The sequence below is a fragment of the Solanum dulcamara genome, chromosome 12, assembly GCF_947179165.1.
Source record: "Solanum dulcamara chromosome 12, daSolDulc1.2, whole genome shotgun sequence".
Lineage (NCBI taxonomy): Eukaryota > Viridiplantae > Streptophyta > Magnoliopsida > Solanales > Solanaceae > Solanum > Solanum dulcamara.
In genome coordinates, this window is record NC_077248.1 from 11,161,468 (window position 1) to 11,176,713 (window position 15,246).

Genomic DNA, 15,246 nt, shown 5'->3' on the forward strand with positions numbered 1-15,246 from the left:
ACTACCTTTTTTTGATCGATTAACAGGGAGATTTCTCTTCTTCTTCACTTGTTCATCTATAAAATTAAAATTTCTCCATCTTAACAAAATCTGCTCTAACGAATCAGATCCATTACGCCTTCTTTTCAGTTTTCTGTTTGCACAAAAATCCTAAATAGTTTAAGATGAGGGAAAATTTCCTCAAATAATTATAATAAAAATAAAGCTAATGATAAATTGAGAATACTATAAGTACTACAAAGTTGGCAGTTGCTTCTATTTATTTACAAGTAGGTATAAAAGAGAGAATATAAGAAAAGAAAATCATCTTTGGGGAATGTGAGAAGACATATCAAAGGTTGTATATATAATTTATAAATAAGTAAATCTTTTGATTGGAAGTTTTGTACTTTGATTTGGCCAATGAAATTGAGTGGGTATATTTTATAGGGAAAAGGGTCAAATATGCCCCTGAATTTTTTGAAAATGTCTAGATATACCCTCCTTCATTTGTAGTTTAGCTCACTCATGTCCTCGCCGTTTAAAAAAGAACGAAGGGAATACCTGTTCAATTTATGAAATCAAGACATAATTTACACTTAGTTTCCAATTTACCCTTATCATTAATTAAAAGTCATTTTCCTATCATATTTTTTAAGACATTATATTTATTATATTCAAAGACTGATATGATAAAATTAACCTTCTATTTATATTTTTTATGAATTATGCAAAGTCAATAATGAATAAATATTGTTGAACTGAGAAGTGAGTTCATGCTTTTAATATAGAGTTAAAAGACAAATGAATTAGGTCTGACCGCATTTCCTTTATTTTACCGACTCTTTCCATTACTGTGAAGATCTTTCAGTTTCTACACCATAATTTTTGTGGCTATTTGTTTGTTGTGGGGCAAAGAAAGATTAATATAGCAAGGTAATGCTAAAAGTTCACATAAAAAATGTGTAGTTTAAATGCATAGTTGAAAATAAGCAAAGTACAGACAAATAAAATATAGAATATCTACTGTATGCTTCATATGTTACTCATTTCCAAACTGATTTGTGATAATAAGTTGACCCTCTTGCTATCTTGCAATATCTGTAACACCAATTACATCCATTCTTTTGTTGAATTGTTTGTTGTTTAGAGAATTTGGTGACAAAGCCAGGGGCTTATTTAGTGCTTGAAACTGAAAACCAAAACAAAGAGAGTACTCCATTTCTTTTTACATAGTCATACTAACTTGACAGTTTGCTAAAAAAATTATTTATTAAATTTTCTTTTATTTTAATATATTCAATGTAATTTTACAAGTGGAAGGGTAGAGTGTATGGACCTTACTCCTATCTTGGGAGGTAGAGATGTTGTTTACAATATACCCACGGCTCAAGGAAAAACATATCAAAAAAAATATTAAGGAAAGCATGATAAAATAAAACATTTAAAAAAAAAACAATAACAATAACAAAATAGTGCGATAATTGAAGTACAAAAGAGAGCAGAATTTAACAGAAATTGGAGGACAAGAAACTATAGGAGAAATACTACGACTATTAGTGAGGAAGCATAAGCAAGACAATGATCTACTACCTGCTAACCTTCTACCCTAATATGTGTCCTCCATAGTAAGCTGCAAATGTGTCCTCTTATCTAAGTATGCTATGTAGTTGCAGTAGAGTCTAAGCTTCCACATCAGAAAAGAATTACTTTGGTTTCCTATATTTCCAAATACTTTGTAGTAGAAGAGGAAGAACAAGTAACAATGAGCTCCACGAAGTTTGAAATTGATAGATTTAGTGGGCGCAACAACTTTAATATCTGGAAAATTGAAATAATGGCGTTACTGTGGAGGGAAGATTCATCCATGCTATTAACAGAAAGTACCCTGATACCACATCGGTTTCCAACAATGCGAAGAATGAAGGAGATGTATTAAGTGCAATTCAACTGTCCCTTGCACCTAATTTGCTCTGTAAAGTGATTACAAATACCGAGGAGATGACCAAACAGTTATAGGATAGGCTGGAAGGGCTTTACCTGGACCAGTCAGTTATAACCCTTCTCATATGTTGAAGTAACCTCCTGATAAGGTGCTGCACAATGGCGTCTAGCCATGTTCATCTCTTCACAAAAATGAGACATGGGTCTTAGTTGAAAGACTAAAGGGGAAGAGGACAGTTGGATGCAAATGGATCTAAATAAAGAAAGAAGGTATTCCAGAAGTGGAAGATGCTATGTTCAAAGCGAGATTGGTTGCAAAGGGTTTCAGTTAGAAGGAGGGAATTGACTATAATGAGATCTTCTCTCTAGTTGTGAAACATAGCTCAATTTCGCGTGCTACTATCATTGGTTGCACAATTTGATTTAGAGTTCAACAGCTTGATGTCAAAACGGCTTTCTTACATAGTGATGTAGAAGAGACAATCTATATGGATTAGCCTGAAGGTTTTCTAGTTGAGGGAAAAGAAGATCATATATGCCAACTAAAGAAGTCTTTGTATGGTTTAAAACAATCCCCTAGACAGTGGTATAAAAGGTTTGATGCATTCATGACTATACATAAATTCTCGAGGATTGCATTTGATAGCTGTGTGTCTTACAAAAAATGTCTAGTAACTCTATGATTTATTTATTGTTGTATGTTGATGATATACTTATTGCTGCTAACAACATCATATAAATAAATATTTTGAAAAAACTGTTGAACAAGGAATTTGACATGAAGGATTTGAGAGATGCAAAGAAATTTCTTGGAATGGAGATTTCAAGAGAAGATGGTGTTTTACATCTTTCTCAAAAGAGGTACATCAAAAAGGTTCTTGAGAGATTCAATATGCAGATGAGCAAGCCTGTAAGTATACTGTTAGATTCTCATTTTATGCTTTTAGAGTTACAAATATCTCAGTTGGGGATGAGGTGGAGCATGTATCAAAAGTTTCTTATGCTAGCGCAATTGGTAGCATTATGTATGTTATGGTGTGCACATGTCTAGATATTGCTCAATCTATAAGTTTGGTAACCAGGTACATGGACAATCTAGGAAAAAGGCATTGGAAGCTGTCAAGTGGCTATTGAGATATCTCAAAGGAGCTTCTGATGTTGGCCTAATCTTTTGAATGAATAAAGGTATTTCAGTTCTCGGTTATGTGAATTCTGACTATACAGGGGATCTTGATAGAAAAAGGTCCACAATTGGATACATCTTTACTCTCGTTGGAAGTTTTGTCAGTTGGAAATTGACTTTACAGTCGATTGTCGCTTTGTCTACAACAGAGGTAGAATATATGGCAGCAATAGAGGCAGTGAAAGAAGTTATCTGGTTGAAAGGTTTGGTAGCAAAATTGAGTTTGGTTCAGCTGGAATCGACTCTAAGATGTGAAAGTCAAAGTGCTATTCATTTGAATAAAAATCAAAGATTTTATGAGTGCACCAAACATATTGATGTCAGATTTTATTTCATTTAAGATGTCGTTGAAGATGGAGCTATTAAGGTCGAGAAGGTTATCACATGTGATAACGTTGTAGACATGTTGACCAAGATAATCCCGCTTATCAAGTTTGCACACTGCAAGGAATTGGCAGGAGTATGCATCAACTGATGCAACTCTGGGAGAAAAACTGCTAGGCGAATCTAGTGTGTTCAACAAAGGTTTGATTCTTTTTGTTTCTTAAAATGGGATTGCCCAGTAAGCTTAGAAGTTTTGGCTGGAGTTTTTCATACACATGCTTGGAACGCAAACCATGGTATAGATTGAAAGAGTTGAGGTTGAAGACAAAATCAAAAGTTGTTAAGAGAAATTTGAAAATGGAAAATCTTGCCAAGGTGGAGATTTATTAAAATTGACAAGATTTTAGGTAAAAGTTAGGTGAAAGTTTGGTAAACTTTGACATCTTAATAGATGTGATGTCATGGATGACATCAAGAATAAGAATGTGATGTAATGGATGATATCAAGAGAAAGATTGTTTCCCTATAAATAAGTTGCTTTTGATTCATTTGAAACACACCTCTCATCATATCGCTCTCTTGTCTTCTCATATTATAATCCATTTTCAAAATACATTAGAAGAGAAGAGAATTGATAGAGCAATTCTGTAAGATGTATTTGGGATCTCTCCCCTTTCTTTGTTAATATAAAAACAATTATTCTCTGGTGGACGTAGGATCATTCTGATCCGAACCACATTAGATATTCTTGTTCTTCCTTATTCTTTATATTTTTATGTTTCCTCTAACATATCTCAACCTTATTTTCTGTATGTTTTCCCGGATATCTTCATTTTTAATCTATCTCTCCTAGTTGCCCACATATTCATTGCATCATTTTTATCTCTATAACATTCATCTTTTAAACGCGAGTGTTCTTAACTGACCAACAACCTACTCCATATAACATATTTGGTCTAACCATTATTACATCAACTTGCCTTTAAAATTGGTGACGCCTTCTTATCACACAATACTCCAGATGCAAACCTTCATTACATCCACCCTCCACCTGTTAGCTGAAAAAATTATGTGGGTGAAAACTAAGTAAAAATTTGTAAATAGGATTAGATGCAAGTGAATTAGGTTTGATCGTGCTTCCTTTCTTTTGTGGCAAAGAGCTAATAATAAAAGCGAAAAAGAATTATATTAAAGATTGAAAGTTAAAAAAATCATTGGTTGATACCAAGATTTGAAGATCAAAGACAAGAGAGAGATTATCTATTTAGAATATAAGATAGCTTGTTACAAGTGATATATCTTCTACTCTCGTTTAATGATTTATTTATAGAGCAAAATCTCTTAGATAAATTTATAAGAAAACTAGTCTAGATCTTATTAATAGTCTATTTTAGATTACACTCGACTATTATCATGTGACTACAAATTCACACTTGCCTTTTTGTCAAACTAGGCGATCGTTGCAAGTAAAATTTTGTTATGACGACAAACTTCTTTCTAGATAAGGGTTTCATAAAGGATCCCTGGGGACCGATCTAACCTGTAGGGCCATTTATGACTTGTTCACTATATCCCAGGGACAATATTCGATCTTTTTAGTCATCAAGACAATTGTTAGAAATATTATTAGTTTGTTACTTGATTGATCATTGCCAGTTCCCGCAGATCCTATTACCGCAGAGGGTTTTAGCTGGTAGTTAGTTACTGAGCTTCACAAAGTTAGTTATTATTGTTACTGCTATGTTAGTGATCAACTAAGATGACATGTGACTTGTATGTGAAGTTTTTATGTTAGTTAGATAGAAGTTTCTAGATGATTCTAGATGTTAGAACTTTTCCATAAATAGCCAATGTATTGGAGTGTTGATCAAGTTTTGAGATCAACTCACTCCTCCTTCTTCGATGAAACTTTTCTTTCTCTATTCTTATCAGTTTACGTAGTTGTCAAAGTAGTTTTTCTTAAAGTATCAGAGAAGGTTCGTTGATAAACTATGAAGGATAAAGTTGTAGAAGAATTTTGAAGAAATCAATTAGCTGTAATAGATTGAAGATCTGGAGATGAGAAGAGTGAAGATTAATCTCAGTGATCCATTGTATATAGGTCCATCAGATGTACCAGGATCTGCCCTTATTCCTATCAAACTAATTGGATATGAGAACTATAAAATTTGGAGTTAATCAATGACAATCGCATTGTTAGGAAAAAGTAAATATGGATTTATAACTGGAGCTTGTGGCAAAGAGCCATATAAGGATGAACTACATGAGCAATGGGAGACTTGCAATGCAATCGTGTTGTCATGGTTAGTGTGACCTGTCAGTGAAGAACTTTTGAGTGGGATCATATATGCAACAAGTGCATTTGAGGTATGGAAAGATCTGAGAAAATGATATGACAAAGTGAATCACATGAGGTTGTATCAGCTGCATAGAGAGATTAACACACTTTCACAAAGAACAGATTCAGTTCAACTTACTTCACAAAGTTGAAGAATCTATGGAGCGAATATGATGCTGTAATTCCAGCTCCAACATGTGTCTATCCAAAATTAAAAGATTATGCAGATCATTTATATCAATTGAGGCTAATCCAATTTTTAAGTGGATTGAATAATTCATATGATTAAACTAGAAGAAATATATTATTGAAAAGAGTCATACCTACTATAAATCAAGCTTATGCAATTATAGTAAAGGATGAAATTTAGCAATTAGATTGTGTAACTACTGTGGTAGAAAAGTCAGATCCAACTGCAATGCATGTGTAACACCCCTCAAAATTTTTCCCTAAGATTCGGACCTTTCTTGTATACGTATGGGGTCTAACTCAATTATTGTAAAGTATATGCTTGAGTTAAGATGAGTCCCTGAGTAATTGAAGAGTGTTGGAGGTGATGTGGGGTCACAAAGGACCTCTAGAACCAAGCTAAGTCCAAAAGGTTCGTCGTGGCTACGTTTTTGGATGAGTTCATTTAAGGGGTCGACTTCTAACGACCCTATCTTTTGAAAGACGATAATCTGGGTGGCCGATGACTTATTAAATTAAAGGTCATCGAGTCTTCTTTCCAACGCCACCAAAAATGTAAATTTTGGAGTTTGGAGTCAAAAGATATGACGATCCTAAGACGAACTAGCACGACAGAAATTTTAGGCCTGGGTTGCAACTGCTGGGAATATGGGCTTGGCGCCGTAGTGGCGCGATGCGCCACTATCGCGCCAGGAACAAGACTCAGTAGTTTGGCCCCTGGCGTGGCACGCCACTACGAGGTGTGCAGGGTTTTCAAGCCAATTTCCAGAACCCAGAAAATATGGCATTGGCGCTGTAAGGGCGCGACGCGCCACTATCGCGCCAAAAATGTGCCTCAGTAGTTTGGTCTTTGGCGCGGCGCGCCACTAACTAATGTGCAGGTTTTTTAGGTGTAATCGACCTGGCGCTGCAAGGGCGCGACGCGCCACTATCGCGCCAGGAACATTTTTAGCCCATTGTTCAGAATTTTGGAGAAATGGCAATTTGGGAATTGTCCCAAATTATATATGTATCATCCTTGAACATTTTGGGGACACATTTTCAGCCCCTCTCTCTCTCTAGAAAAGCCTTAGAAAGATCCTCTCTCTTCCTCTTCTTCTTCTCCAAGTCCTTCTTTAACAAAGAATTGTTCCAAGAGCTTCAAGATTCGAGTTCTCCATTGAAGACTTAACCACAAGGTTTTCTTCAAGTCTTCACTAAGGTATGTAAGGCTACTCAAAACATGGGTTGAGTCCACCCATGTGACCTACTCTTGCTTTGAGGTTAGATGTCCATGAAAATGGAGTTCCTTGGTATGGTTTATGTTTGAATGAGCTTTGTCCCCTATTAATTTGATTCTATATGTGTTGATGTTGTTGAGCTAAGAAGTTCCTAAAATCTTCATGTTAGTATGAGTTGATGGAGATGACTTGTTAATATGCTTTGTTGATCCCTTTAACCATGTGATTATGTTGAATAAGTCAATTTTCCTTAAATGTGTTATTCCACTCGAATTGTTGGTTTAAAACCTTAGAGTTGTGAGGAGTCCTAAGGATGTGATAAGTGAGGAGGGTAATGGTTTGTTACGTTGTGAGATGTTATAAATGCTTATCTAATGTAGACTTGATTGAGTTGATTGAGGATAGAGATGAAGAGTTGGCAAGGTTCTAAATGAGACTTGCCCTTGTGACTTGAATGAGTCGAATTGAGGATAGAGTTGATGAGTTGGCAAGGTCCTAAATGAAACTAGCCGTGAGGGCTTGTTTGAGATGATTGGATGGAGTCTTATAAACATAGAGTCATGGGAGAAGTATCGAGCACCGAGGCGGGCGAGAGTATAGTCTGTACTCGAACCCCAGAAACTACGCTGCCAACGTAGGTAGGGATGGAACCGTTAAAGTCGGATGCTTTCCGTGGAATCGAACTGTTAAAGTCGGATGTTTCCCATTTATTTGTCTCGAAATGATAGGAATTGACTAATCGATGGAATCCATGATTAGGGAGGCGTTTATGCCCTGGCAAGGTATGGACGGACGTGGCAACGACGTCTGATTATTGTACTATCACTAGCTCATAAGTGATGGTTGTCGGATAAGAGAAACTCCTATTTAGGTCTTGATAGTACTCTGAGTCAGTTGAGTTGAGTGGCATATGATTTGGTCCGGTCTAAACTACCTCTTGTTAGACTTAGGACCCTTGAGTGAGTTGTTACTTATTTATGAGTTGAGATTTGCGAGTTAGATGATCCTTATCTGATGATTGTTTTATTCAGCCATTTTACATACTCGTACATTCCATGTACTGACGCCATTTGGCCTGCATCGTTTTATGATACAGCGACAGGTACTAGAGATCATCAATCGGTGCTCCGTTGAAGATCCACATACACTCCCAGCCAGTTGATGAGTCCTCCTAGTTTCCGGAGGATGTTGAGCTTTCTTGTATAGTTTTGTTGTCCTTTTCTTTATTTTAATTGTTGGTAGCCATGGGCTTGTCATTGGCACCTCCTAGACTTTGATAGAGGCTTCATGAACTAGAGTGTGGGAAGGTTGGACTGCTATTTTTGAGAAGTCTTATTACATTTGTTTTGATGAGTTGATAGTGATTGACCCTCGGCCCTTACATTATGAATAGTGTATCTATGATTGAGTCTTCCTCTGAGTGAATGTGAATGAATGATAGTGTGACTGAATCAGGTGGTTCGCTTGAAGGCCAAAAATGGCTTTCGAGTGCCGATCGCGCCTAGGGTACCCTCCCGGGGTGTGACAGCATGTGCATAGGAACTCAAAATCCAGTTATAGGAACCAAAATTATAAGGGAAGGAAGTGTGACTACTGTCATTTCATTTCACTGGACATACTAGAGAGAATTGTTACAAGTACGACCTGAAAACTAAGAAAGAAAGTCAACTACAATGGTCGTAATCCAAGAGGAACAGGTCCACAACATTACTCTGGAGGATACAACAACCAAAACTATAGTAAGCCAAATGGACATAGATATTAGCATGGGGGTCAAGCCAAGGCTCAGTCATCAACAAATAATTTCAATGGAAACAATCCCTATGGAGAAGCAAACTAGATGGCACCAACTAGTCATGAGATGAATAAGGAAGTCAACAATGTGGTTATGGACAAAGGACAAGGATTCACAGAAGGAGAATACCAACAGATCATGCAGACTGAATAAAGATACACAAGAGATGAGCCAGGTCAACATGGCAGGTATAGCAACTTGCCTCTTAGCTCATATTACAACATAAGAATGGATAGTAGATTCAGGTGCCACACATCATATTATAACAAATAAGGATGTGTTCTCTAAAAATTCTAAAGTAATTAAATCAGATAAGGTAAATCTTCCTACTAGAGCTAAAGTTGATATATCACATATTGGATAGGCATTTGTCTTTGAAGGTGAAGATGTGCAGGATGTGTTGTTTGTGCCTGATTTTAAAATTAATTTGTTATCTGTATCCAAGATCACTAGGCAACTCTTTTGCTTTGTTTCCTTCTATCCTGACTTCTGTGTCTTTCGGGACCTTAACAAAGGTAGGGTGAAGGGGATTGGTAACGAGAAGCGAGGTTTATACACTTTCAAAAGTTAGTGTGGAATAAATGAGGCACATAAGGCTCATGATCACCAAAAAATAATTGCAGGAGCAACTGTACAGGATATATAGCAGTCTACGGCATAAGATGCTAGGTCATCCATCACCTTAAATTCTAAAGTCATTAGATCTTTTGAAAGACAACAAGGATATAGAATCCCTGAATAATTATGATATATGTCCCTTTAGCTAAGAAAACCAGGCTGTCATTTCCTATTAGTAACAATAGAGTTGTTAAATGTTTTAACACTGTACATATGGATCTTTGGGGGCCATATAAAACTCCTGTATTTGATAAGAAATACTACTTCTTAATAATTGTGGATTATTGTACCGGATTTACTTGGATCCATTCATTACAGCTCAAGTCTGAAACCATTGTGGCACTCAAAACTTTCTTCTTGATGGTTAAGAACCAGTTTAGTGCTATAGTAAGACTGCAAGGTCAGATAATGGAACATAGTTTTTTAACTCCCAATACAAAGATTTGTTTCAGTTCTTTGGTATACTACATCAAAGTAGCTGTCCTTACACACCTGTGCAAAATGGTGTGGTTGAGAGAAAGCATAGACAGATCCTAAGCATAACTAGAGTTATCAGATTTCAATCTTTTATGCCTATCAATTTTTGAGGCATGAGTGTCAAAGCTGCAGTATATCTAATAAATAGATTACCCTCTTCATCTATTGGAGGCAAAAGTACATATGAGATGCTGTTTTGTCAAGTTTTTTCACTATCTCACCTACGAGTAATAGGTTATTTATGTTATGCATCAGTAATTCCCAAAGGAGATAAGCTTTCAGAGAGGGCCAGACATGTTATTCTAATGGGGTACTCTACAACTCAAAAATGATACTTACTGTTAGATCTCCATACTAACAAGTTCCTTATCAATAGAGATGTCATCTTTCAGGAACATGTATTTCCTTTTGCAAGCATGAAGGCTCACAATCCTTCTACAGACCCTCTTCAACCATACATAGATATCAATACTGATGCAGCTATGGAATCCGATGCAAGTCTAGACATTGACTCTACACTACATACTGAAGAAGCACCTCAAGAAATATTAACTCCAAAAACCCCTCCAGTAGTTGAATCAATATCTAAAGATTGTATTTCACATATTGATAGAATGAAGCCTATTGTGGATCCTCCTAGAAGGACACCAAAAGTATCTAAGCAGCCTGTTTGGGTGAAGAATTATGCAGGACCTGGTCAAGGTAAGGGGACAATGTGTCCTTTAACTAATTACTTTTCATATAATAGCTCAACTCCTAGATACCAGTGCTACCCAACAAATTTCTCAACACTAGTGGAACCATAACACTTTAGTCAAGCAACAAAGGATGAGAGATGGATTCAAGCCATGAAACTTGAGATTCAAGCCCTTGAAAACAATCATAATTGGTAGGTAGTAGACTTTCCTCCTGGTAAACAGGTAATAGGATCAAAGTGAGAGTTAAGATCAAATACAAAGAAAATGGGGAGGTAAAAAGGTTCAAAGCTATACTAATAGGCAAAATTTATAGTCAACAAGAGGGATTAGATTACCATGATACTTTCTCACTTGTTGCTAATATGGTAATTATTAGGTGTGTTATTGCTTTGGCAGTTTCTAAAGGTTGGTGTTTGTACCAAATGGATGTCTACAATGCATTTTTACAAGGTGATTTAGAAAAAGAGGTGTATATGGAGATGCCTCAGGGATTCATACAAGAAGAAGTACACAAAGTCTGTAGACTACATAAGTTTTTATATGGGCTTAAACAAGCATCCAAGTAATGGAATATTAAACTCACCACAACCTTATTGAATAGCCGATTTATTCATAGTACTTATGATTATTCCTTGTTCATTTTGAAAAGGAAGGAAATGATGGTTATAGTCTTGTGTATGTTGATGACTTGCTTCTTACTGGGATAATGCAACTATGATATGTGAAGCTAAGGCTACTCTACACCAACAATTTAAGCTCAAAGATTTAGGAGAACTTAAATACTTCTTAGGAATTAAAGTATTGAGGTCTGCACAAGATGTCATTTTGTATATCTTGAGGTACTATCATTGAGCTTATATCTGAAACAGGCCTAACAGCTGCAAAACCCGCATCTATACCTTTAGAGTCCAATGCTAATTTGACTTCATTAGAGTTTGATAAAGTTATTGATCTCACTGGAGATGTTGCCTTGAAGGAAATTACCTCTTACTAGAGATTGGTTGGGAACTGATGTATATAACTATTACTAGACCTGATATCTGCTATGTTGTGCAGACATTAAGTCAATTCATGCAACTACCAAAGAAGTCTCATTTGGAGGCTGTTAACAGAGTGGTCAGATACTTGAAAGGCACTGTAAGTCAAGGCATTTGGTTGAAGGCTCAGGCTACTGCAGACTTAGTTTATTGGTGTGACTCAGACTGGGTTGTATGCCCCAATACTAGAAAGTCTGTTACAGGTATGTTGTCAATTTTGGTAAATCTTTGGTGTCTTGGAAATCCAAAAAATAGCATATTGTATCTAGAAGTTCAGCTGAGGAAGAATATAGGAGCATGGCCTCAGTTGTAGCAGAACTCACTTGGCTAGAAAGACTGTTCACAGAGCTGAATGTTTCCATTCACAAACCTATTACAATAATCAGTGATAGTAAGTCTGCTATCCAACTAGCAGTCAATCCTATTTTTCATGAAAGGACAAAACACATAGAGATTGATTGTCATTTTATAAGGGACAAGATCAAAACTGGACTTGTGGAAACTATGTATGTTCCTACTCAATAGCAGGTTGCTGATGTACTGACCCAGAGCTTGGGCCAAGATCAACATATGCATCTATTAAGCAAGCTTGGTGTGCTTAATATCATGCACCTTTCAGCTTGAGGGGGAGTGTTAGAAATATTATTAATTTGTTACTTGATTGGTCACTGCCAGTTCCTGTAGAGCCTATTACTGCAGAGGTTGTTAGCTGATAGTTAGTTGGCTTCACAAAGTTAGTTACTATTGTTACTGCTAAGTTAGTGATCAACTAAGATGACATGTAAATAGCATGTGAAGTTGTTATGTTAGTTAGATAGAAGTTTCTAGATGATTTTAGATGTTAGAACTTCTCTATAAATAGCCAATGTATTGGAGTGTTGATCAAGTTTTGAGATCAACTCACTCCACCTTCATCAATGCAACTTTCTTCTCTTTGTTCTTATCAATTTACGTAGTTGTTAGAGTAGTTTTGCTCAACCATCCCCTGCATTTATGCTAGGTTCGTTATCCAAATGGTTGATTCAGACCTATTTTGGATGACATGTGTATCAAGCATCGCTTTCACATCAGTCTCAGCTGTTACGTTACTGAATTTGCACTCCAAGTATTCTATCTTGATCCTACTCAACTTGAACCCTTTAGGCTCTAGGGGTTGTCTCCAAATCTTCATCTTAGCATTAACTTTGCCACAAGTTACGTTAATAAAAACTAGGTCATCTACAAATAACATACATCATGAACCTTGCCTTAAATTCTCTGCGTCAATTCATCTATCACTACGAGAAATAAAAATGAGCTAAGAGTTGATCTATGGTGCAGTTTCATCACAAATGTAAAGTGCTCCGAGTCTCCTCTCATATAACAGACCAACAAATGTTTTTTCCCTTTGAATTCTATTAAGAGACAAAAGACCATATGTGGCCAATCTAAACTTTGTAATCTCTCTTCTAGCAGACTACAATTACAAAAATATCACAAGGATGATCAATTGAAACAGTATATTTTCCTAAATAATATCAACAATAAAGGATGATACATCAAAATCAGAGAGGAACATAGACAAATCTTCGATATTATTCTCCGGTTGCCAACTAATCGAAGAACTTGTTCGCTGCAAAGAGTGCAGTTTGCCTGCTCCAAAGTTATCTAATCCGAAAACATCCAAGTTTTGCTCCTTCCAATCAATCTGGTTACTAATTATTCCATCTGATCGAATCTTGGAATTTGTCTCTGAGTTCTGCAGGTCAATTTGTTGGCTGTATGTACAATCATATTGCTCCTCATTCTTCACATAGTTTAGTTCAGGAGACTCTTGAGGTACTATCATTGGCTTGAAGTCGAATGGTTCTTCTAAGAACCTCTGAAAATCGAAAGCTTCATCATGGTTCTCAGTTAAACAAAAGGTGTCTGATATATTTGTTGCTTCCATTGAACGATTGTCTTCCATTAGACAACGCTCTATGTATTCTAGATGTGTACGAACATCTTCATTCAGGTTTTCACACCTGAAATCCAACGGCTGTTCTTGCAATATATTCCTGGAGTAATCCATCTCCTGTAGAACAATTTGATTGTTTTCATCAGGCCTCGAGAAGACATCTTTGCTAAGCATGATGGTTGGCTTCACGTCCGTTGTGTTTGATACATCGTTGAAGTTGAGGCATTCCAAATCTTTATTATGTACAAATTCATCCTTGTCAATTTCTTCTTCCATTATAGGTGTCTCAACTTTAACACAACAATTTTGAGATTTAGGAAACAATCTCGAACTACTCTCCAAATCGTTCTCCTCCGGGATTACTTCAAATTCCTCATCAGTCAATCCACAAGCAGGTGAACGTTGATTAGCATAATAATAACTTAAATTTGTATTTACTACCACACCATCATCATCATCTGGTGATGTTTTTAAATCCGACTCAATTTCAATATTCTTTGCATGATCAAAAGACGATTGACCACTCGATTCCAGTGAAGATGTGCGGGTAATGGTACTCAACGAGTCACGATAATTGGGGAAGTTAAGTATGGCATTGGATCCATACATAATCTTAGCAGCTTCATCATAAGCAATAGCAGCCTCATCAGCAGTCAAAAAAGTTCCAAGCCAAAGACGCTTGCCATTGCTCTTATACTGACCACTAAAATATACAGGTTCGCGAATTTCAGCCACCCACTTTCCCCATGTCCTCTGCCTTACTCCTCTGTATTTACAACTCAAATTCTCAGGACCGCCTTTCCCACCTTTTTTTGATCGATTAGCAGCTAATCTTCGCCTCTTCTTCACATGTTCATCTATACAATTCAAATTTCTCCATCTTAACAAAATCTCCTCTATCGAATCAGATCCATTACACCTTCTTTTCAGTTTTCTGTTAACACAAAAATCCACCGTTACGTAAATTGTTTAAGATTTCAAATAATTACAATAAAAATAAAAACTAATGATAAATTGAGAATACTAAGTACTACAAAGTTGGCAGTTGCTTCCTCTGCCGGGTGCTAAAAGCAGATTGAAAAGAGAAAATATAAGAGAAGAAAATCACCTTTGGGGAATGTGAGAAGACATATCAAAGCTATATATATAATATAATTTTATAAATAAATAAATCTTTGATTGGAAGTTTTGTATTTTGGTTTTACTAATGATACGAAAGTTGTTGGTTGTGTGGTATATTTATATGGTCGGATTTAACTTGTTGAAATCCTTTTCCTAGTTGAATTGTGATTGGGATTCCTTTTTCGTGTATTACTTAAATATATTTACTACTCTTATCTTAAGTAAACAATTAATTAAGGGTTTTTCCTTGGGGACTAAGTAACTTTTAATACATCCTAGGTTTTTTTTTATAAAATTATATAAATTTTTAATTTTATAAAAATAAATCAAAAAAATATTAAATCGTACCAAATAAATTTATATGTTAAAAGCAAGTTTAAAAA

The 15,246-nt window shown here is 35.9% G+C and overlaps 1 protein-coding gene across 1 annotated transcript; it reads right to left on the reverse strand.

The window, feature by feature from the left end:
• Positions 1–13,162: 13,162 nt before the first annotated feature.
• On the reverse strand, positions 13,163–14,884 carry LOC129876987 (uncharacterized). The gene is made up of 2 exons (XM_055952464.1): positions 14,850–14,884; positions 13,163–14,675 (listed from the first exon to the last, which is right to left on the reverse strand). Exons 1-2 carry the CDS (start codon positions 14,870–14,872, stop codon positions 13,310–13,312), a joined length of 1,389 nt encoding a protein of 462 aa, XP_055808439.1. The 5' UTR covers positions 14,873–14,884; the 3' UTR covers positions 13,163–13,309.
• Between the last annotated feature and the right edge of the window lie 362 nt (positions 14,885–15,246).

Bases quoted from the DNA above. Each gene is read 5' to 3' on its own strand.
- LOC129876987 (XM_055952464.1), bottom strand. From the start codon at position 14,872: ATGTCTTCTCACATTCCCCAAAG. The intron at 14,676-14,849 runs GTGATTTTCTTC...TTGTGTTAACAG, and splicing joins TCTTCTCACATTCCCCAAAG to AAAACTGAAAAGAAGGTGTA.